This window comes from Synchiropus splendidus, chromosome 14, assembly GCF_027744825.2.
Source record: "Synchiropus splendidus isolate RoL2022-P1 chromosome 14, RoL_Sspl_1.0, whole genome shotgun sequence".
Lineage (NCBI taxonomy): Eukaryota > Metazoa > Chordata > Actinopteri > Syngnathiformes > Callionymidae > Synchiropus > Synchiropus splendidus.
This window is the reverse complement of record NC_071347.1, coordinates 3337577-3360247: the sequence shown is the minus strand read 5'-3', so window position 1 is coordinate 3360247 and position 22671 is coordinate 3337577. Positions and strand designations below refer to the sequence as shown.

General features: G+C 43.5%; 1 protein-coding gene across 2 annotated transcripts in view; it reads left to right on the top strand.

Annotated features, from left to right (window-relative positions):
• Window positions 1–8567, top strand: part of LOC128770462 (alpha-1,3-mannosyl-glycoprotein 4-beta-N-acetylglucosaminyltransferase C-like) — a 66539-nt gene extending 57972 nt beyond the window's left edge. For both annotated transcript variants that reach the window (XM_053884935.1, XM_053884934.1), the window contains one exon: window positions 178–8567. In XM_053884935.1, coding sequence (XP_053740910.1) covers window positions 178–1334 — 1157 coding nt within the window. In that variant the 3' untranslated portion in view covers window positions 1335–8567. The remainder of the gene's footprint in view (window positions 1–177) is intronic.
• The last annotated feature ends 14104 nt before the right edge of the window (window positions 8568–22671 follow it).

Below are 22671 nucleotides of genomic sequence, written 5' to 3'. Positions count from 1 at the left end.
GAATGTGAGGAATAACAATGTCAGCGACATAAAAGTTTATGATTTCAATAGCACATGTAAAATTAATTGTTCGAAAAAATAAACTGTCTGGAAAAGCGACTTGGTCTACGAATCCATGTTCGTAGAAAAAGTCTCTTGGTTTCTGTTCTCTAATTCCTTGCTCCTTGCTGCCGACAGAGTTCCTCACCATCGGACTGTCGTCAGTCAAGAGGCGACGAGGGAACTACCTTCTGGAGACCATCAAGTCCATCTTTGATCAGTCCAGTTATGAGGAGCTGAATGAGATTGTGGTTGTGGTCCACCTAGCAGAATTTGACCTGGTCTGGTGTGAGAACCTGGTCCAGGAAATCACCCGGAAGTTTGGTCACCACATTATTGCAGGGCGTCTCCTGGTGATCCAGGCTCCGGAGGTGTTCTATCCTTCTCTGGAAGGACTGAAGAGGAACTACAACGACTCAGACGACAGAGTTCGCTTCCGCTCCAAACAGAACGTGGACTACGCCTTCCTCCTCAACTTCTGCACCAACCTGTCTCACTACTACATGATGTTGGAAGATGACGTGCGCTGCTCCAGGAACTTTCTGACCGCGCTGAAGAAGGTGATCACCTCACGGGAAGGTTCTTACTGGGTCATGCTGGAGTTCTCTAAGCTGGGCTACATTGGGAAGCTCTACCACTCCAAGGACCTGCCTCGTCTGGCCCACTTCCTGCTCATGTTCTACCAGGAAATGCCCTGCGACTGGCTGCTCATCCATTTCAGGGGTCTGCTGGCCCAGAAGGACGTGATCCGCTTCAAGCCCTCGTTGTTCCAGCACATGGGCTACTATTCATCTTACAAAGGAGCTGAGAATAAGCTGAAGGACGATGACTTTGAGGAGGACTCTGTGGACCTTCCTGACAACCCTCCTGCCAGACTATACACCAACATCAAGGTCTTTGAGAGCTATGAGGCCACCAAGGCCTACAGCTCCATGGATGAGTACTTCTGGGGCAAACCTCCAAGTACTGGAGACTTCTTTGTGGTAGTCCTCAACAAGCCCTGTAGAATAAGTCAAATTAAAATCATTACAGGGTCCGATGATCGGCAGAAAGACTTTCTGCACCATGGAGCTCTGGAGGTGGGCGAGAAACTTGTGGGCACTAAGAAAGGAGAACAGTGTTCCTCTTACATCACTTTAGGAGAGTTTCAGAAGGGAAAAATTGAGGTTCCTGATGTGGACCACAAAATATCCTTCGAAATCGAGTGTGTTCGGATTGTGGTGACGGCAAGTCAGAAAGAATGGCTCATCATAAGGAGCATCAGTTTATGGACCACACAGCCGCTGAACCTATAAAGAGACTTACAGACTACACTTCTAGGGTAATTTGATTTTGACCTTCCAGCTTTAATTTTGGAAACTTTCTTTTTCATATTTATTTGAACTGTCATTGCATTAGTATCGACAATCACGTTCAGCTCTTCAGGACGAGAGCTCAGAGTTTATATCAAACTGTTTCATTTAAATCTTGGATTAACATCCAAACTCTCGTCTCATCTAAAACTCCCGAATGACAGATTTCAGGCTTTTACTTGACCTCTTTGGTTTCCCATGTCCCCTTCTCTTATCAAAGAAGTATTTGTGAACACGGTACAAAATGATCTCTGCGAAATGCGTTAGTGAGTTCCATCTGTGATGAATTTATGCATCATTTGGGATTTGTCCACACAGAATTGCATCCCCCTAAGCATTGTCAGATAAACAGTATGTCATCTGTGTTGTATTTCAAAGGTGTTACTCTGTCACTTATGCTTCATTTAGTCCACAGTCAGTGGCCCATTTCCATTTTTCCCATATGTTTTTTTTTTTTTCTATCACTGCACCTGGAGTCTTTATTTTTTGCTAATGCATCTGACCGGATGACTCATTTATTGGGTTTACATTTATGCTTTCAGGAAGATTGTGTAGCGGTAAGAAAATCCAATTCTCTACAGAACAGTGGCACCATTTTTGAAAACTAAGGAACTTGATAAATGGTCACCCACATGAGTAAAATTTGAACCGTAACCCAACTCTCCACACTCCCTCCCAACTGACATTATCTTGAACTCTTCTAGCCAGAATGCCAATTTGTGATGCAGTTCACACACTATGGACCGAAACTACAAGAGTGAATTATCTCTGATTAGATGTACTGCTGCATGATTCAAGTAGATGGTCTGTGTTTTATATGAAAGATGCCATATTGCAAGAGATGCTTTCTAATGGTTTTAAGATTGGAATTTGCCGTCAGTTAGGAGGTAGGTAGTGCTGTGTTTAAAAAATCGATTTTCTGATTCCGTACATTAATTCCAGAAAATCGATTCGTAGGTCCAAAGATCGGATTAATTCATCTACGTTTTAACACATATTCTCCGGGTGAAGTCCAACCCTTTTGACGACCTCACGAATCATGTGACGCGACATCACCCAGCGCTCCTTTCCAAGCCATCCACCGGGCCACAGCAAATGGAACTCGAGCGAACTTTACCACTAGCGGGTAATTCTGCACGCTCTGTCAAAATAACTGAAGCGATTGCGGGCTTCATTTGCAAAGATATGCGCCCGTCTTCCGTCGCTGAGAACGAGGGCTTCAGGCGGCTAATGAAAGTAACAGAGCCACACTACGTTATGGTGTCTCGCAGACGTCTGTTATCCCAAACATGCACCAGTCAGTAAAAGAAAACGTGAAAAGTTAGCTTCAGTCAGCAGTCAGGGTGGGCATTACAAGTGATACGTGGACATCTTCGCAATCTTACACGAATCTGACAGCTCACTATATTGATGAGGAGTGAGACCTCTTCTCGTACATACTACAGACCACAGAGAACTGTTCACATAGTGCGCAATGACCGTCAGGTTGCTGTGAAGTCAGTAACCAGCTCTCTGTTTACATTTTCACTGGCTGAGAATATCTGTTTTTCATTTTGATAATAACATAAAAATGCATTAGTATTAAACAGCATCATCTTTTGGGTGAATTTTTAATGTGATATTTCTAATAATGCACCAGTCCCATGAGCAGTCACATCTGGCGTTCTGTGTCTGGATCTTTATTATCATTTACTATGAATCCTTCATTCATTTCCTGTTGAATGTCAATATGATACTAGTATTAATACGTTGCGTGACTTGTCATGTGATTATGGCAACAGCTCACAAAATGGTTCAAATACTAACCTGAATCGAGATTGGATCGGATTGAATCGAATTGAATCGTGATAATCGATTCTAAGTCATGAGAATCGGAATCCAATCGATTCTTGAAATTAGAATGGATACCCAGCCCTAGAGGTAGGCTAGTGAGAGGATGATCATTGACATAGTACTCTCTGACACAGAATCGATGTCTCCTTTAAAGTTTCAAAGTAAAAGGCAGTGTGGGGGTGGGATGATATGGGTAGACCAATTCGATACTGTGCTGATATTTGGCCAACGATAACGATAATATACACGATATCTGCGATATTTGATGAATTGCAAGAAATTCCATCGACGATATATCACAAAATATGTGACTGAAAAAGTAAAAAAAATGCCCTTAAAAAGAACTATGCGATGTAATTATGAATTTATTCTATGTACAATGTATAAAGAAATTTGAACAAAAAAAAATTGTATTTGCATTGTGCCTCACTCCCTCCAGTCTTGCTAGTATAAGCTCTGTACATCTGGAGAAGTGAAAGTGCATGAACATTAATAACATGACAAAAGTGAGTAGCTACGGTTCTCATGTCGAGTGTTCGCGTTTCCACAAGCCAAGATGCCATCAGCGCAATTTTACCTGGATAGCAATGGGCCCATGTCACCGTGGAAAACCTGTAAGTCAACTTGAAAGTTTGTTTGCAACACCGTCGCCAGCTCAGTGCACTGTTTGTCTGTTAAACTTTGATCATGACGGAAACGTGCAAGTGCTTCGGAGAACCATTTGTTCTGAATTGTTCCCGTTTGATCAATGGAGAAAGAGCCAAAGACTCTTGTCCCAAAAAAAAAAAAAAAAAAAAAAGTGGTGGGCCATATAGCCTGGATAGCCTGTTTTTCGCATTGACAACATGCTTTAACCAAATAATGGATCAAATCAAGTGTCACTCGAGATAGCTGCAACAAACAGGCAGATTCATCAGGTTTCCTTCTCGGACATGCCAGCTCCAGTGTAGCAACAATACGAAAGGAGAAAACGTGGATGGCGGAGCAGTTTCATGCTTCTCAGTAACCAATGTATTTCATTGGAGCGTGGCGTCTATGCAAACATAAGATTCTGAGCGAATAGACAAACTGAGATACGTTTGTGAACGGGACATTTGAACACAGGGACTTTGAACTAAAAAAGAAAATGCTGGGTAATCCGATAAAATATTGCTATTTGCCATCAGTGTATCAATAACTTATTGTGAAAGGTAGCGCAACAATAAATTGCAATATCGACTTTTTCCCCGTCCCTAGTTGAAACGGAATGAATGCTGCCTGTCCGAAAGCTGGTTGAAAAGTCTGACAATGTGTGTGATTTTTTTGGCTTCTCATGATGCGTGAACATGCACCGGGGAAGGCTGACTTCACCGTAGAACGCAAAAGTCCACTTGCAAACAAATCAGAATTTGACGTCTGAGGAGTGAGAGCGTGTTGAAACTTACCTTGTGGAGTCAGTGCCGAGCCTTGCGTTCTTATCTGTCTCTACCCAGTAATGTGACGGCAAACTTTTCTCACTCACTGTTAATGTAGTAGCAACTGCCAAAGTACTGGGAATTATTCTGTTCATTTAGAGGTATTACATTTTCCCTTGCAGATAAGTCTTGGTATCTCAAAGCTGAATCATCTCAGGAAGGGAAGTCAAATAATTAGCTCTGTTGGAAAGAGATCAAATATGAGATCTCTTCTCCCTCGCAAACTCAGCAGGCTTCTAGCGGTTCTCACATTTTTGCTGATGAAGTCTCCTCTGAGGAGATGTAGGACACGCCCACTTTTGCCATCACATTGTACTACAAACAATAGGCCACATGCCTGAAGTTCAGTTTTGCAGTTTTGCATTTTTAGCCAAAGGATTGGAGTCTTATGTAACGGCCCAAAAATATGTTTAACTGTTTCCTTTAGAGTCAAACTGGTCTGATTCTATAATGTACGTGTTGGCAGTGGTTGACATTTCTTTAGAATCTGGCTTTGTTATGGATTTGGTGTATGTATTTTACTCATGTCAAACGTTGAAAACTAGAAATCTTTCTGGTTAAAATGACATGGAACAGCGACATCTTTATTACCCGTGGGCTTGTTTCGGAGTTCATTTAGTTTTGTTTGCATTTACAAACATTTCAGTTCATGGGAGAGTTTGAAAATCCTGATGGATGAAAAGCCTGTTGCCTCACCTCTGATGGATTGCCAGGCTAAACATAAATGATTAACCTTTCATATAGAATCAAGCAGCGAGAGCCGAGATCATTCATCAGTGTTTGCAGCCACCGCTCTCCACGAACGTTCCTCTGTTCCGCTCCGTAATGCCGTGTGCCCTTTTTCACCCCCCAAAAAGTGTGTTGAAGTATTTGATTTTCAGGTTTCACATCTGCACATGAAATCTGAATGATTTTATTCTGCCAAATAGTAAAAAACAAAAAGAGACTTGCCTCCAAGACTCCATTGGTCACCAGCCACTTTGTGTGTTCACAGGAACTGGACTGTGGAATCAACTATTGCTATATATTGTATTGCAAAACCACTGATTTCCAGAATGGATTTTTTTTTAGATCTCTCAGACCTCATAACATAAATTATGAAACCAAACCGATCATGCTTCTGTGCTTTTTTTTCTTTTTACAAAATTACCAAAAAGATTTTTTGAAAAACATTTATTCTAAAAAGTGAACATAAGCACCACCATTTGGAAACACAGCAGAAATCTCATTTTCGAAACCACGCTTTATCAGTTGCAGTCAGGTACACTACTCGCATGTATAGTATTCAATAAAAATGTGGGGCCTACAGTGCCAGGAACCACACACTGTAGGCACCATTTTTCTTCTGCTGTTGGCACAGGAAGTCAGTTGCCTCCACCGTAGCCTTAGAACCTTCTTAAGGCCGATTTATGCTCAGCGTTACGTATGGATCCGTATATGGACGAAGCCTTTTGCCTGTTTTCCTGTTAATTTCATCCATAGTTCCACAAAGCATATGGATATGGGCCAAACAGAGCAGTACCACTGGAAGGCAGTGTTGCTGTTACTATCTGATACGTAGCTCTGAGACACGAAGAAGACATAACAATGCCGGAAACAGCAAATGTCAACGTGTGACATCAATTGAAAAGGGCAACACGTCATTACTGGTACCAACTTCCCCACAAAGTACTTGTTCTGAAGAGGTGGCCAGCGTTTCAGGAGCGCTGAAACTCATACGCAGCATTGTTTATGTCAAAAAGCGACTCGAATGAAGACATCACAACATGGAACTGTAATCTTTACATCTTTTCACCATGCATAAATTGTGTATTGTGGTATTGTGCTGACATATATATATATATAGATATATACATATATATGCAGTATAGTCATCAAGCAGCGTGGCAGAGATACATAAGAGGTTTCTGCATGCCTGTCATGTCTTCAGCGATGGTTCAGGACAGATAATAAGCTTACACGATAGCTCCACTGGGAACTCCGTACAGTGTCTCCAATTGGCCTTTAATTATTATTCCTCCTTGAAGAGCTCACCAGGAAAGCACCATGGGTCATTGCTATCTTAAATATTCATTAAGCATTTTTTTCCTCCCTCTTCAATATTCCCTCTCGATATCATCATCCCTTTCTGGAGCTGGAGGGGAAGGTGTGTGTGTGTGTGTGTGTGTGCAGAGCTCCTCTGCTGTCTGGGCTGTCTGCAGAAGAACAATGTTTGCTTTCTCGCATCTTTTCCAGCGCTGAGATTAGATTGCACTGTGAAGAATGGGCCAGGGCTGCTCCTAGCTCTGTCTCCTTTTCTTTTCTTTTTTTTTTTCCCCTACCGCAGCACAATTTTCCCTCAGTAAATTGGTTTGTGTTTGCCTCGTTCTCTACACCAGCAAAACAACATCTCCCTTGGAGCTAAAGGATCTCAATTCGTTCCTTCCCTCTACTTTCAGAAGGCCTATGTTTGGGGATGTCAGTCTGTGATCTCTGCTCTCTGCTCACAGCATGCTTCTGCGTGGAAAACTTGCTTTGCTTTGAAGATGATTTCGTGATTCTCCCGCCTCGTCTTGGGGTTTTCTTGAACGACTATTTGACGCTGCACTGTGTCATACACAGTAAAGGATTCAGATTGTGCCCAAGCCTTGCTGCAGCTCTGAGTCCACCCACTAACCATGTCAGAAAATTTGAACCACAACATCTTTCGGGAGGGAAAGTCAAACAGCATTGTATCCCGTCAGTTATGTGAAATTTTGCGTTCATGACTTGAATTTCAAACCAATATTATTATTTGGTCCGGACTGAATGACCTGTCCCCGTGTGATGTTTTGTCCCTTGTATTGATATTTTTGCCCTCCACTTAACACAGTATATGTGGGGGTTTTACTTTGAAAATTCAACTGTTAAACCTGTTTAAAGGGTCAGTGACATCCATTCCACCGGTACCTGATTAGTAAGAAGAAAACTGCTTTCATTCCATGTAGAATAAAATCAATAAAATCTTGGTTGTAAATTAGACCATAAATTACGTTGTGATTGGTATATGTTTCACGTAAGTGGGTCAAACGGCTCTGTATTTCGTGTTTCTTGTTCTTGTTCTTTAAACTCGATTGACCAATCTCTCATGACGCTCTTCATCTTTTGGTTAGAAGAACATAAGGCTTACCTGCACACTGGAGTGATTGGAACATCCAGCCATCAGCTTTGTTTTACCTGCTTCTAATGCATATGCCAACAAGGTCCTAACTCGTGTGACGTCAAAGAGGTTGTGAGAGCGCTAAATCTGACTCACCTAGAAATTGTTCTACACTCATTTAGCATTGTGATTCAACAGAACCAATTTTTGTAGACGATGTATGATCATTTCATGCTGCATATTTAGACACTGTTCCTGAGGCTTGTCTGTGGCTTTAAAAGTTGTGAGGCGAAGATCAGTCACATGTCACAAATTCCAGTGAAGCCAAAAGGTAAAAAGGTACAGACACATTTATGCTCCTGAACCAATCCAAGGGACTTCATGAAACAATTGATTTAATCTACAAATCACTACATGTGTGTCATGTCCAGGGTCCAACAAGTTATTTGAACTGTGATCTGTCTTCCAGTGAAGCATGTGCCAAGTGCATGAATTGAAAAAATCTTGTGAAAACATTTACACAGGTAAAATATTCCCTTTTTTTGTATGTCAGGGCTTTTAGCATCTGCTACTGAAAGTGTCCTAGCTGATACACCACAGATGTACTACCTTGACCACTGGAGCTCAAATGTGTGTATGTATGTGTGTAGGAAATGTTGTTCCTGTGTCATATTTTATGTTTTCTTTTATTACTGGTGCAGTATGGTTAGAAGCTGTATTTTTTTACTGGAATCATTTCCAATGTTGTCTTATTTATTGTATTTCAAATAAAACCAGAATAAAATTGAAAACTGTGTGTGAGAGGTTTTAAAATTGAGAGACACTCAACAGATGCAGTTTGCTTACTTATTTTCACTAAAGCCGTTTAGTGTTGCAGTTGAGACCGCCTGAGACTGAGGACGAATCATGTGTTGTATCAATACAATCTTAACTTAACGTTTATGTTGCCTCGCTCTGCTCCATATGGTGTTGAATGGGAGCTCTTTATTGACAGGTGCAGTGAAAATCCAGTCCCCACTCCCAAAAAACAGTGGTAAAAAAATCCTTCTAAAATTTGATGCATCTGTCACTCACCCAAATGCTCTTCTTCACTGACCCACAGAAGACTCAAACAACAGCGCCAAAGTAAATTTCATACAAAGAACACAAATCACACAAAATAACAAGAATCGAAGGTGTCGCAGCAGAAGACAACACACGTGGAGGTGGAAGAATCTGGAATAGAAAACAGGGCAGAGTCAAACACAGCTGTAAAACGAGGACAACAAAAACACACTCGGCGAATAACTACACAATGCCCAAAGAAGGAAAAAAAAGCACTCAGTGAGGAGGAAACCGGGATAACGTGAGTTCGAAGACACTCACCAGGAAGAACAAACAATCACACAGTGTAGAAAAAAGTGCAAGATGTACAAGTAGATTACAAAAAATGAACACAGGCGCGGAATCCAAATGCAAATCAAAGCAGCAGGAGATCAAGACGAACGCTGGAGAAGATAGGGTTACTAGAGTAACACGCCTTCCATGAAGCATGCAAGGCCCTCTGACTGGGCTTAGCTGTTGGTAAAACCTCTGTTTTTCCAGTGTGTAAAAAGAATTCCCCCTTCGGCCCTCTTCGGCCGCCCAACCGGGAAATCAACCTCCCTTTTCCTCCAAGCAGGAGGGGCTGGTTGGCAACGAGGTCAGAGGGTCTTGCAGGCTTCATAGAAGTGGTGTTACTGTAGTAACCCTATCTTCTATTTCAGCATGCTGAGCCCTCTGATCGGGCTTTGCTATTGGTGGACACATTGGTGATGAATGTACCCAAACCAGCCAGGACTTGCAGTTTCCATCATACCGCACTTCCATCTCACTACGACCGTTGAATATAGGTAAGCATAGAGCCACGCCAAACGGGACCCTGCTTGAGACTCTGAGTTTCCTGACTGGTTGTGTAGACAAAGGCGACACTTGGCAATGGATGCACACTCGCCAGCCACTCGGTGTGACCTAAAGCTGGAGGGATCTGTCGCTCCATACTCCCATCTCTCTGTGACCAAAGTCCGAGTGTAGCAGAGATGGGAGAAAATATAGGACACACCTCATCCGGGTAAGGGGGACGACAAAATGCCTTCACTGAAAAACTGCTGCTCTGTGAAGAGGCAGACAAGAATTTGAAAAAAAAAAAGGCAGGATTGGTATGGAGTGACACCGCCAAATGGATGTCCCCACTCTCCTGGTGGAAGCAAAGGCCAGGAGGAGTGCCGACTTGTTGGCCTCCTGTTCCAGGGGGGCCTGTTCAAGTAGCTTGATGGGGCTCACAGAGAGAAATGTGAGTACGAGCTTCGGAGCCCAATAAGGACAGATGGACCTTGTGGCAGTTCTGAGTCTCCGAGCTCCCCACATGAACTGTTCACCTAATGGGCATCCGTTCACACCCTGGTGTAGTAAGAACATGGCCGCCACATACACGCGAAACATGGAAGTAGTTCTTCCATCCAAGGAAAGAATTGGTGCAATCACAGCAGACTCAGGAGAGGCAGACAGTGTGGATCCTCACTATGCCGGTGAACTGTGGGGGTCGACAGTTGAACTGAAGTGTGCGCGTTTTATCCATCTGGATAATGCTGGACATCGTTCCTCCCATGTCTGTGTAAAGTCGCCAGCGGAAGAACGTTGGATGGAATCTCTGTCATCCACTCGTCCATATGATTCCTCTGTGGCGGATTTGTGACTTACTGACAAGCCGAGCACTTCGTCTAGCCGCTAAAAATATCAGACGAGACTGAGGTTTTTCTGGAGCCAGGGGAGAGACTTGCCTCGGCGTTCTTCTTACCATAGACAGGGTAGCGCTTGCTGCGCTCCATGCGCTTAAACAGGAATCTTTACCAACAGCGTCACCTGAGGCGCTCGGCATCTGTGCACTTCAATAGCAAGTACACAGGCTCAAATGTTTTGTTTATTATTTCCAAAAAACTCTGCGATACCACTCTCCCGCGTCCGCAGAAGCATGCTGTTGTCTTCGTCCATGCTGCCTCGCCCGTCCTCTTGAATCGTGGCCTCACACCTGTCGCTGTTGGTCCTAAATGGTTCTCACATTCCTGACCCGTTCTCCTATGTAACATGAAGATTGGAGATGTTTCTCTCCTGCCTGCTCCTGGTTGAACGAAGCAGAGAATCGAGAAACCGTAATGGCAGTAAAAAGGTGTGTCAACATCCATGACTCTTATACTCACAGTACGAACTCACTCAATTTGATCTACGGCTTGAAAGGAAAAAGAAGTCGATTCCCGGGTTGTGCAGCCTCTTGTAGTGCAGGGGACAGAGCCTTCTGCTCTGCTCTTTTTACTCACTGGTAAAACAGAGGTTTTACCAATAGCAAAGCCTTGTCAGAGGGCGTCGCATGCTGAAATTGAAAGGAGTCTAGAAATAGAAACCACCAAAAACGACAAAATAAAAGCACACCAAAATGACTATAACACAAGCCACGTTATCAGTAGAAACTATATCCTGTCCCAGGATATCTTAAAAGCAGTAGAAGGTAATATGATAATGATAATTTATTGCCAAAAGACGATGCTCTCATCCATGTAATTTCACAGCGTTTTACCTGGCTACACTGCACCCAGTACCTCAATGTGGACTAGGGCTGCAATGACTAGTCCACAATACTGGTTATTAATTTAGTCATAGGTGGCTTAATGCATCGACACATCGTGACGTCATAACTCTCTTTTGAGTGTGTGCTTCAGCGAGCACAATACCAGAAATGACTGATGCTCCAGAACCATTGCGACCCAAAGACAACGTTAGTATGGAAACATGTCACAATATACACATCAAACATGAAAGTTAGATGCACTTTGAAACATACCCAACAATGGCACAATGTCCACCATGCATGAACATTTGAAGCTTGAAAGCGCTTCAGTAAAATGGCAAGTAAAATGGCCAGATGGTGTTGTGAAAATTAATGTATCATTAAAACCAGAATCTGCCACCTGCAGTCCGTCAATTTCCCTGGATTTGAGTCCAGGGTTTACCAGAGTGTTTTCAAGTTACGGTGGCTGCTCTGCTTGAATGGGTCACGTTTCTGTCCAGGAATCATAGAGAAGTCCAGGAACACTCTCAACAGAAAGAACTGTCAAAAGATTTAGAGTTGTATTTCCGAACTTGGATCACATAAAATCGTGAATTCTACTCCATACCAATAAAGTGCAGAGCTCACTAAACTGAGCCGTTCCAAACCGTGGAGCTCCGAGTACGCAAATGCTGGGCGCCGTCGAACTGCTGTGAAATTAGTTGTACAATGTTTATTCACCACAGTAACAGTGTCTTCCTCAGTTCTGCTGCATCCTTAGTCATTGATGCTGTAGAACGCTATCTCTTCCTCACACACAATTTAACCTCAACATCCAGCCGCCACTGCATTGGTTCTCTGATTCTGAAGCTGAGGAACATGTTTATCTGCACCAAATGTTTTACTACTTTTTACATTGTAGATACACACTGAAGACATCAAATATATGAAGCAGCACATATCGAATTATGTAGCAAAGCAGCAAATGTTTAATAACTCTCAATATGTTTCAGATTTTAGATGACTCAAAGTAGCCGCCAATTGCTTTGTTGGCAGCGCTGCAAATCCTTGGCCTTCTTCATGAGCCTCATGATGTACAGTAGTCACGGAATGCCAAGAGTGAGCAAAGCAGTAACCAAAGCCGAAGGTGGAAAGAGTCTAAAATATCACATAAAAATAACATGTTTTGAGTAATTACACACTTCTTCCATATGTGTTCACTAATTTTTGGATGCCTTAAGTGAGAATGTACAAAGTAAATAGTCCTGGAGATTAGGGAAAGGCATTGAATGAGAGGTGAGTCCACTTTTTTATGTACGTGTACGAGGGGAAACAACTGCACTTACAGTGCTCCACTCACTGAAACGAGCTCAGCAAGGCCTCATTGAGGTACAGCTCACCAGAGATTGATTCACTTGCAGGTGATTCTTCTGCGTTATTTAAGAGCCACCACAGTAACCACTACATGTAAATGATGAACATTGTAATCCTGAATTGTTGTGTTGCTTTGGAAAATCACCTTGTTCAGAGTTCCAGAGAGTTTTCAACAAAAGAGTCAGTGTGTGAATCAATTAAAGCAACAAGAAAACAGAGGCCTGTGTTTCCTTCAATCTGGTGCTGACAGAAAGTCTGCTCGACTCAGATCTCGTGGTAGCCAAAAGCAAGAAACATCCATTATTGATCTGGATAATCATCTGCTCCTGCCTCTTGTAAGAGAATGCTTGATGAAGGTGTGGGATAGTGCTGGAGGGAGATGTTGCAGCTCAGACCTCTGCGCACTTTGTGTTCCTGTCAGATGGGGTTGGCGTCCTGCTCCACACGAAGCTCGCTGACATGCAGAAGAGAAGCAGACTGACACAACTGTAATCCAGGAAGAAATGAGCGGCATCGCATGCGGTTATTGACCTGACTTTCTGGATAATTCATCGACTCACCGTAGTCGCATGAGGTGAACAGTGAGAATCTTGTTTTTAAGTCTGAACATGTACTGAACTTACTCTTACACTTGCAGGTGTTAAATATTTGAGAGATGTTGCTGAACGTTTGAGCACTTTTTTAACAAGAAAGTTATGATACTTGTGTCCTTCATCAGGTCACTAGTCTGTAGTTGGACCCTTTCTCAAGGATAGTGGTGGCCTTTTATAGAGCTCAGTAGGTGGTGCTCTCTGTTAAAAGAATGATGTTTTGCCAGTGAAGTGGTTGATCAAATCCAACGATTTTAGGGCACAGACTTCCACCCAGTGGGCTATGAAAACAAGTGCACTGTTTCATCAAGCTTCAGTAGCCCATCGCTACTACGAGGAACACGTACTCACATGGTCGGCAAATATCGAGCATTTGCAAGTGCACCTTCAAGTCGAGTCATGGGAGTTGAGTCAAACTGAAAAATAAACAAATAGTTCATCATGATAGACATATTAGTGGAAACAGGAAGAACGGCTGATGGGTCGAGTACCATCCTCTGAACACACAGACCTAGGTTCAGAAATTAAAATTAATATTTTACAGTTCACACACCACTGACAACATTTTTAACTTATTTAGCTTATGATAATAGCCTTTTTTGCCAGTCAGAGAGCTGACTGCTGTGTGAACCTCAGCATTGCTTGAATAACATGTTATACACTGTTCTTTGTTTTTGTTTTGTTTTGTTTGGTTGGCTGGTAGCAGCCTGTTGAGAAGCAGCAGCACTGTCATATCAACATGCCATTGAGGTCACACAGTTTGTGGTGCATTTTACATTATTTCAATCTTAGCCCAATGTATGAGCCAATGCTTTAACCAGCCATATAAAGTGACTGGCCAGGCCTGACTTGGCCCCAGGGCCCTGGGCTTCACACGTGCCGTAGGAAGGATTCTGACATACCTTATGATCACTGCTGACCTTTTTGAGGAAATGGGGAGTTGAAAATTATAATTGTTTCTGCTTTAATTTGCACCATAACTATGCCATTTCTCATCTTTGTTTCTGTAATGTTCTGACTTTCCTTACAGTCTTCAAGCTGCTGTAGCCAAAATTCTACACATTTCAGTTTTGTTCATATTTTTTAATTCTTCCAAAAGAACTACTTGTTGAATTACTTTTGACAGATTTTATTATTTACTGAGCTCCGAGGAGCCTCCAGTGGCAACACGGTGGGTCACACCATTTACTGACAAACTAAGTGAATAAGAGGGTATTATGGGATGGAAAGTAGTGAAACATCTTCACAACAGGATGAGTATTGTTTTTTTTCTATGCAACTCTACTTGTCTTTGTTATGGACAAAAGCATCTGTAGGTAGAGAGAGAAACCCAATGCCACATTTGAGGATCCACATGAGCACAGTAGACGCTTTCCAATCAGTGTCTGTGGTTCCTCTGGTGATTCAATTGTGCTTCTTCACTGGAGAGCAAACCTCCTCTGACGCTGGCTTGATGAGTCATCTGTTGTGCGCTCTAATCTCGTCTCTGAGGAATTTCTATCCAGTGTCACAGTCGCCACCGAACCATGGTGAATTGTGTCAAAACACAGATGGACGTTGGCTTTCACACTGGTTTATTGGACCTTATCTGCTCTGACAGCAGGTATGCTCAGTGTGGATCACGCTCCGGTGTGGATCATCTGAGGGAAAATAAGGTGAAAAAGAGGAATACAATAAGACTGGATTTTAAATGCAGGAATGCAGGGAAACAAGGAGCAGGCAGAGGTGATGAATAACTCATGGTGACCGGAGATTGTGAGGCAGCAGTGATGGAGGGGGCACTTTGCAGGAAGGAGCGAGTGCAGAGAGGACTAAGTGCTCCGCCTTATCGAGGAGGGCCAGCTCAGGTGGTTCCTGCATCTTGACAGATGCTCCTGGACACCTCCCAGGGGAGGTGGGAGGCCGAGGCGCAGACCCGGAATCTAGTGGATTCATTATATCTCCGCTGATCTAAATAGACTGCTGCCCATGCAGCACCTCGGACCTCGGATGTGCTAAAGATGGATGACACCCTGAGTTATTAATGGCTTTGTTTATGCTGCCATCTGGGAGTTTTCACTTTACTTTTGTTCACGTTTGTAAATATGAACAAAACCTGTTGACTGTGCAGTGAAAATATCTCGGTGACCGCAGCTATGATTTGTCAGTTTATCGTCCCAGATGTCCAAATAGATGGATCCTTGGCTTGTGTGTGAGCCAACCACCTGAAAAAGCTTGCGATGCAATGAGCTCCTGACATCGATGGAACCTGCCATATTCACAATACCTAACAAAGAGACAATGGAATTCATTCATGTTGGAAAAACTAAGCTATTTTACAGTGTCTTAAAGTAACCATATTGGCTATGACCAATGAGCCAGGACTTTCATAAGCCTCCCCTTCAAATGCGCAATGACCTGTTGGAGCACATAGAGAGCGACCTCCGCAAAGCCACACACACAACACCCACCGTATATACTATATATATATTAACTGACAGATTATTATTGATTTATATTTATTTATTTATTCTGACAAAGACCTCAAATCTTGCATAAGCATGCAAGGTTTTCAAGAAAACCCGCAATGTGAAACTGGTTTTCAAAAGAAGCAAATGACAAATGGAAGAAAACTGTTGCTCGCAGAATAAAAGAGAAAGTCGCCAACCTGAAGGAATGGACTCGGTGGAGATGGAAGGAATGAGATTTTACTTCCTGATATTAAAAGTTGTGATGGAAATAGTTTCCATTTCCATCAAAGTCAGAATTTTTCCATATTTACATGAAAGTCAGATTTTCACCTATTTCTTGCTGTTTTTTTTTTTTTCCTTTTCTGTCAGATCTCTTCTTGCTTGGCTAAATTCCATTCCATGTCTCAGTTCAAGTCAGAAATGGACGGCTCTCCCTGACAAAAAAAAAAAATTCAGATTATAAATATTGACCATGTTTAACATCCTCTTTACGTGCATCAAACCACAGTATCATGAAATAGTATTGCAGGGTTGATGAAACAATGTCCTACTGTTCAGAAGCCACTAGATGGCGCTCGTGGTTTGGAAATGGTGTGAGGTTTCATTGAGTAAGGTGTTCAATATTTTATAGCAGACATCTGGTGGCTTCTGAAAACCAGGACACTGTTTCATGAAACCTTATCAACCCATCAATACTGAGTCAAGAAACCTCATTGGTCCATCACTAAACCACCGGATTATCTTACTGGGAAATATTTTAAGGGACAAGATTTTCATTTTTTAGCCTATAATGCGTAGCAGAGAAACCATAGCTACCACAAGAAAAATGAGCCAACAGAGCTTTTGCAACACATTATAGTTGGCCAGTTTTATAGCGAGGGTCATGTTTTGTTCCGCCATTGCAAACAAGACGGCAAAAATGATTCCATGCTGACATAACGCTTTAACTCCAACTGTGAAGCAGAAAAGCTTCAATTTTGCTGCAGTTGACCAGGTTCCATGAAGAGTGGAGATAAAAGCAGCAGTGCTCCGGGGGCTACTGGTGCCAGCTTCAGAGAGGACGGCCCCCGCGGCGACTAACTGCTAATCGCTCCCAGAAGCTCCCTCCAACAAAGGTGTGACCCCTGCACAAGCCAACTGGCACCTCCCCTCCTCGCCTCTATTGTGAAGAAATCCTGCCACGGGGAGATGTGCTGCTGCTTTGTTCCCTAAATCTCCAATTTCAGCTTTCTGCCGTCTTCATTCAAGTGGGATCAAGGGAAGCGGTAATCAAAACAATTACCTGAGTCCCATTTTGTCTCACAGGAGACGCTCTGCTCCATCTACTGCCAGACAGAAACAGGTTGTGTCTTGGGGGCTTTTCAGTGGAGCATCACACAGACAGCAGCTGTCAAAACACAAGAAAATGCTCAGTGGCACGCAGGTAATATCAGAGGCTTCACTGCTCGGCTTTCTCAGCATCCTCAGCCAATCATCCCCCCAAAATAAAAAAAGCTGTTCATGAAAAGAGCGTACCACCACAAACGTAGCGTACTACGCCATGAAAAGGTCTGATACCCGAAATTTTTGTGTGGGACAAATAATATTCAACTTCTGTTATTGCAAACTCTTCAAACATACAACGGCGCAAACTCAAGCTCAGCGATTATTGCTGTGAAGACGTGAGAATGACTACAAGTTGCATCCATCCACAGCTGCTGTTGTGAAGTTTTGAAGTGCAGTATCAAAAAATACTTCCTTTAAAGATGCATGGAAACATTTGGCCCGCCTTAACCCCGAAAACCTTGACAGGAACTGGCTGCATAAAATAGTCTTTTCTTCAATACATGAAAAGATGTTCATACCGGCTTGGTAACTCTTGCATCACTCACATATGACAGTGACCTTTTCAAAAATAGATTGTTCTCATTCATCTGTTTGAAGTTTGAATTTGCTTTTGTCTATCCATCAACTTATTTTCTCCAGCTTATACGTATTTGGGTCAGGCGAAGCAGAAAAGAAAGGAAGCCCCGAGTTCGCTGTCCCAGATGCCTCCTCCAGTTCTTACAGGAGAAATATCTGACATAGCTGTGTCCAGTAGAACATCACTAGTGAATCTTGAGTCACCTCAAGCGGAGAAGCCACCTCTTGAGTCGTTGTTGAGCCAACCTGAGGAGCGCCATCAATGTTCCTTTATACCGTACGGTCGGGGTGTTATCCATTGAATGGCCACTCTTAAGCATCTCCTCAGCAAGTACAAGCCACCATTTTACCACTGGAAAATGATCTCCATCTTGAAAGAGGTGAGTCTCAACCCAGCCACTTCACATTTTGCCCAAACTCTACCAGTGAGAACTGAAGGTGTTATAGAAGCTGGTGGAGTTGGAGTGGTGGAGTCTAGTTCTGACTGTAAAATGTGTGGTCCGGGATACGATGACCCAGGTTCCTCCTCATGGACACTTCTCCTTCTCACCTTCATGAGCTCCCATGTAACCCACCTAGATAACCCTTGTTTTCAATCGTTCAGTTTCATCCCAAGCAGTCATACAAGAATAGTGGAAAGCCCAAGTAACACTTTCTTGTTAAAGCCAGTGAGTTCTACAAAACAGCAGCTTGGATCCAGACCAAGACGGGGCTCAGAACGTGCACATTCGAGGAATGTTCTCTGTCATATCCGAGCCGAGCTGATCTTCCGGAGGATCTTGTGAAGCCGCTGAGAAACAAAACAGCTTGACGGATCAACAAAGCCTTGACTTTTATGAGGCGAAATGAGCTCTCCACTTTGCTTAAGATGCTGCTCGTCCCTTAACTCCCGGCCGTCCGCTGTTTACATCCGCCCTCGACAGCTACGCAGAGACTCCCAGGCGTGTCGCCAGATATTTTATAAGCCCTAATTAAAGATTAATGTCAGGCATTTCGTGCACGGCCCCTTCAGATAGCTCTCCTCCCGGAGCGAGCCTGGACAAAACTGTCGGCCGGACAGCGGATTTTTCCACAAACAGAACAAAAGCAGTCATTTCTCAAGCCGACCGGATCTTTTCAGCTGAAGGACAGGCAATAACAGGACTGCTGCTGCCTTTGTGATGCCATCACTCTGTCAGGGAGGAGGGGGGGCTGCAGGGGGGCTGAGTCATTTTAATTATCACAGACAGCCAAAGAAGCACAATCAGCCACGTGACGGCTCGTCTTCCCCTGCACACAATTACTGACTCGTCTTCTCTCTCAAGTCTGTTTGTGATGTCAAGGCCGGCTGCCGAGCGAGGGCATCTGTCTGAGGGAGTCACGCTTGTTCTACATGCTTCTGCTGACAACAGAGGTGGAGCTGGGAACGTGCAGGCGACGGCGTTCAATCACCAGCGCTCATGCAACGTAGGAGCTGTCAGCGACGGGGAATAGATGGAGATGAGATGTGACCGACACGAACGCAGCGCTGCCAGCAAGAAGGGTGAGCTGGGCGCTTCCCATGCAATGAGTTCCACTTTTCAAAAACATACACAACCTACTGTTTTCTCGGCATTCGCGCTCACAGTAACTACCGCAGGGAACATTTGCATACTTCAGGTGTTAGAGGACTAAAGAACTAATATTCCGCTGTGTATATTACTAGGCGAGCTGTGTCTGAATACAAATATACCTGCTATTCTGAACAGCTCTGTTTTTGCAACCCACAAGACATTGGATTTGAGCCCAATTAAGAGTTTTCTAGTTTTTCAGCAGTACTTCAGCTACTGAAAACTGAAGTAACATTTTGCTTTGTTTAGAGATGATATTGAACTTGGCTGTCAACAGTTTATTAAAATCATAATAAGAATAATGTTGCATCCACAGTTAGATCACATTAGACGTCCTTTATTTGTCCCACAGTGGAAATGAAGCACTTAGACTACATACAGTGGTACCTCGGTTTTCGAACGTCCCAGACTTCAAACAAATCGGAGTTCGAACAAAATTTGAGATTTTTTTTGCTTCGGATTTTAAAAGAAAATCCAGAACTCGAACGCCCCCGAAAAAAGCCGGAAAATACATAACGTGTGCGGACCGATCAGCTGACCCACGACATGCTTTGTTATTGTGTATAACGCAGCCTCTGCATGCAGACGTGTCCCGTTAGCTACATTTACTGACTGTTTTCTTCATATTGAGGTGTGGAACCTTTCCTGTCTCCACACTGGACCGTGGTAGAGTGTCACAGGGGAGGTGCTCGCTCTCCACACCTCCGAGGCTCCACTCCAGGGTTTGATGTCCTGTTGTCAGCTGGAGCTGGGACAGGGATGAGGCGAGTCTGGGACAGAGCGTTACTTGGTTTATGACTTTCACAGCCAAACTGCACAGAAGCGCACATTCAGAGCTGGACATGCACCAGGCACCTCTTCACTTCTGGAGAGACATCACTCACTCGGCAACCCCTCCCACATGCAGCGACCACACACATAGAGGAACAGCGCACCTGCAGCAGACACTCTACATTCACTCCTACAAAAGCCTGTTTTAAGGCTTGGAACGCATTGTTTCTTTTTCCATTCATTGTAATGGGAAAAATGGATTCAGATTTCAAACAAATCACTTGTTGACTGGCCGTCTGGAACGGATTGTGGTCGAGAACCAAGCTACTTGAGCTACTTATGTGTGACAATTACTGTGCCTTGGTTTAACTACCACAGTCTTTAGTATTTCCATCCAAATCATTTGTTGATTTCCATATAGGATAGATATTCTGTCATGCAAAGAGCGAGCTGTAAGATTTGGAGAGAAACTGACAAGACGATGAGGATCAATCACAGTGACACACTGTTGTAGAAAGTAGTGACGGCCCAGTGAGGCTTCATGAAACAGTGTCCTTATTTTTAGAGCTCAGTAGGTGGCACTGTTGGTTTAAATATGAGGGATGGGTCATTGAAATGGCTGTTCAAATCCAAAGATTTTTGAGCAGAGAGTGCCATCTAGTGGGCTCTGAAAATAAGGACACTGTTTCATGAAGCCTCATCAGCCCATCACTGGTAGAAAGGTCTTCAGTACAATACAGTGATGCATCACTGAGACATGTGTTAATGTTGTAGGGTGTAAGGAGTGCTTGACAATATGGTCAGAACCTGATTGTCAGGGGACGAAGGGACGAGGGAGCTAAAGCCACGTATAGAGGACGTGGTGTAGGACCCAAGTGCGAGTGGTTATAGGCACAGGAGGCAGGAGGGAATTATAAATAATATTTAATAATTAAACAAACTAAAATAGAACAGAAAGCGTCACCGAACCGGGAAGAAAGAGCAAACGCAGAGTGTAAAAACAGTAACGAAACTAACAGAAGTGCACAAACATGAGTAAAGTCAAAACAGAAAACGTCACCGAACCGGGAGTTAAATGAACTTAAATCACAAATGAAACCGAGAATAAACTACAAAAGAAACCAAGAAACACACTGCAAACAGCAAGAAACCAAAAACAAACTTAGGAACCACAGTTAAACACAGACAAATCCAAAATAAGCTAGCTCACAGACCGAGAGACCGAGAACAGAGAGAACCAGGAGTTAAATGAGCTAGCTGGTAGAACAGAACAAAACAGAACAAAAAGCCGAACACAGGAAGAGACAGGAGAACCAGGAGTTACCACAAGAGCTAGCAAATGGAACAAAAGAAGCCGAACACAGGGAGAGACACGAGAACCAGGAGTTACCACGGAGGAACGAGAGGAGTCCAAAAGCACAGGAACCAGAGGAAACATCACAGGGAACGTGGAAACACACAGGGACTAGGAGAACTGGCAGGAAACAAAGACAACGATCTGGCACACGTTGCTGGAGCCCAGGTGTTTTTGAAGACCAGTCATTAGAGGTTAATCGGCTCCAGCCGTGTTCCAAAGGAACAGAGGGGAAAAAACCAAAACCAGGATTTGGAGCCTGGAAGCGGAGCCATGACACTGATGTTTCATTGGGAGTGAGTCGGAAGATCAAGACTTGAAACAAGTTTACCGGAGGTACAGCTCATGAGAGTTTGGGCATGGGGTGAGGACTGGAGGCCTTGGATGAGGAAGGCTGGAGATAGAGGTACGAGGAAAAAGAGAGAGACAAAGACATGAATCATGAAAAGGACAGGAGTGACCACTGACCTGATGGGGTAAAGTGCCGGAGGCTGACTATCTACAGCAACCCTGATGGGAAATGTCAAAAAACATATGGATATTTTCTCTCTGTTTTGCACTGCTGTCCATGATAGATCAAGTTCCTCTGGCTTTTATGTGAATCATTAAACAGTCTTTTCTTTAAGAAGATTATGTTTCTGACTTGTGAGTCCTCCTCTTCAATTATTTCTAATTTCTAGCTGGAGAAGACCATTTTTGAGCTCAAAGATGTCGTAAGATGTTTTCAGCCTTCACACCCAGCTACAACATCAGCTTGCTCCCGGTTTCATCAGCAATGTCAGCCGGGTGACGTGGCTAATGCAAGAGCGATGAGCGAGGCCGCCATTGTTTATCCGATGACAAAGGGTGTAATGAGCAATAACACATGACAAGGTGTCAGCACCACCCAAACTCATTAAAGAGACGCTGGTGATGTTTTGTTTGTCCTTGTTGTGGTTTCCACCACAACGTGAAGTGACAAGTGTTTTCTCCTGCGAGGGTCATCATTATTGTTTGAACCGAGTTTCTCATTAAAACAAACAGAGGACGCCTGCAGAAACCTGACGTGAAGCGAACATCACGTAATGACACATTAAATGTCTTCTTTCTCTCAAATGACACACAAAAGTCAAGGGGATCTATCGAGTGTGGAGCTCTACCAAGGACATTTTTGCAGTGTCTCCTGAATTCCCTGGATTTTCCTCGTATATGTCTTTAACAGTCCTCCGTAACAGTCTTCCTCAAGCTGAAGAATTCTCCTCAACTGAAAGTTGTGCTGCATTTTTCACGTTGTTTCAGCATTGTCC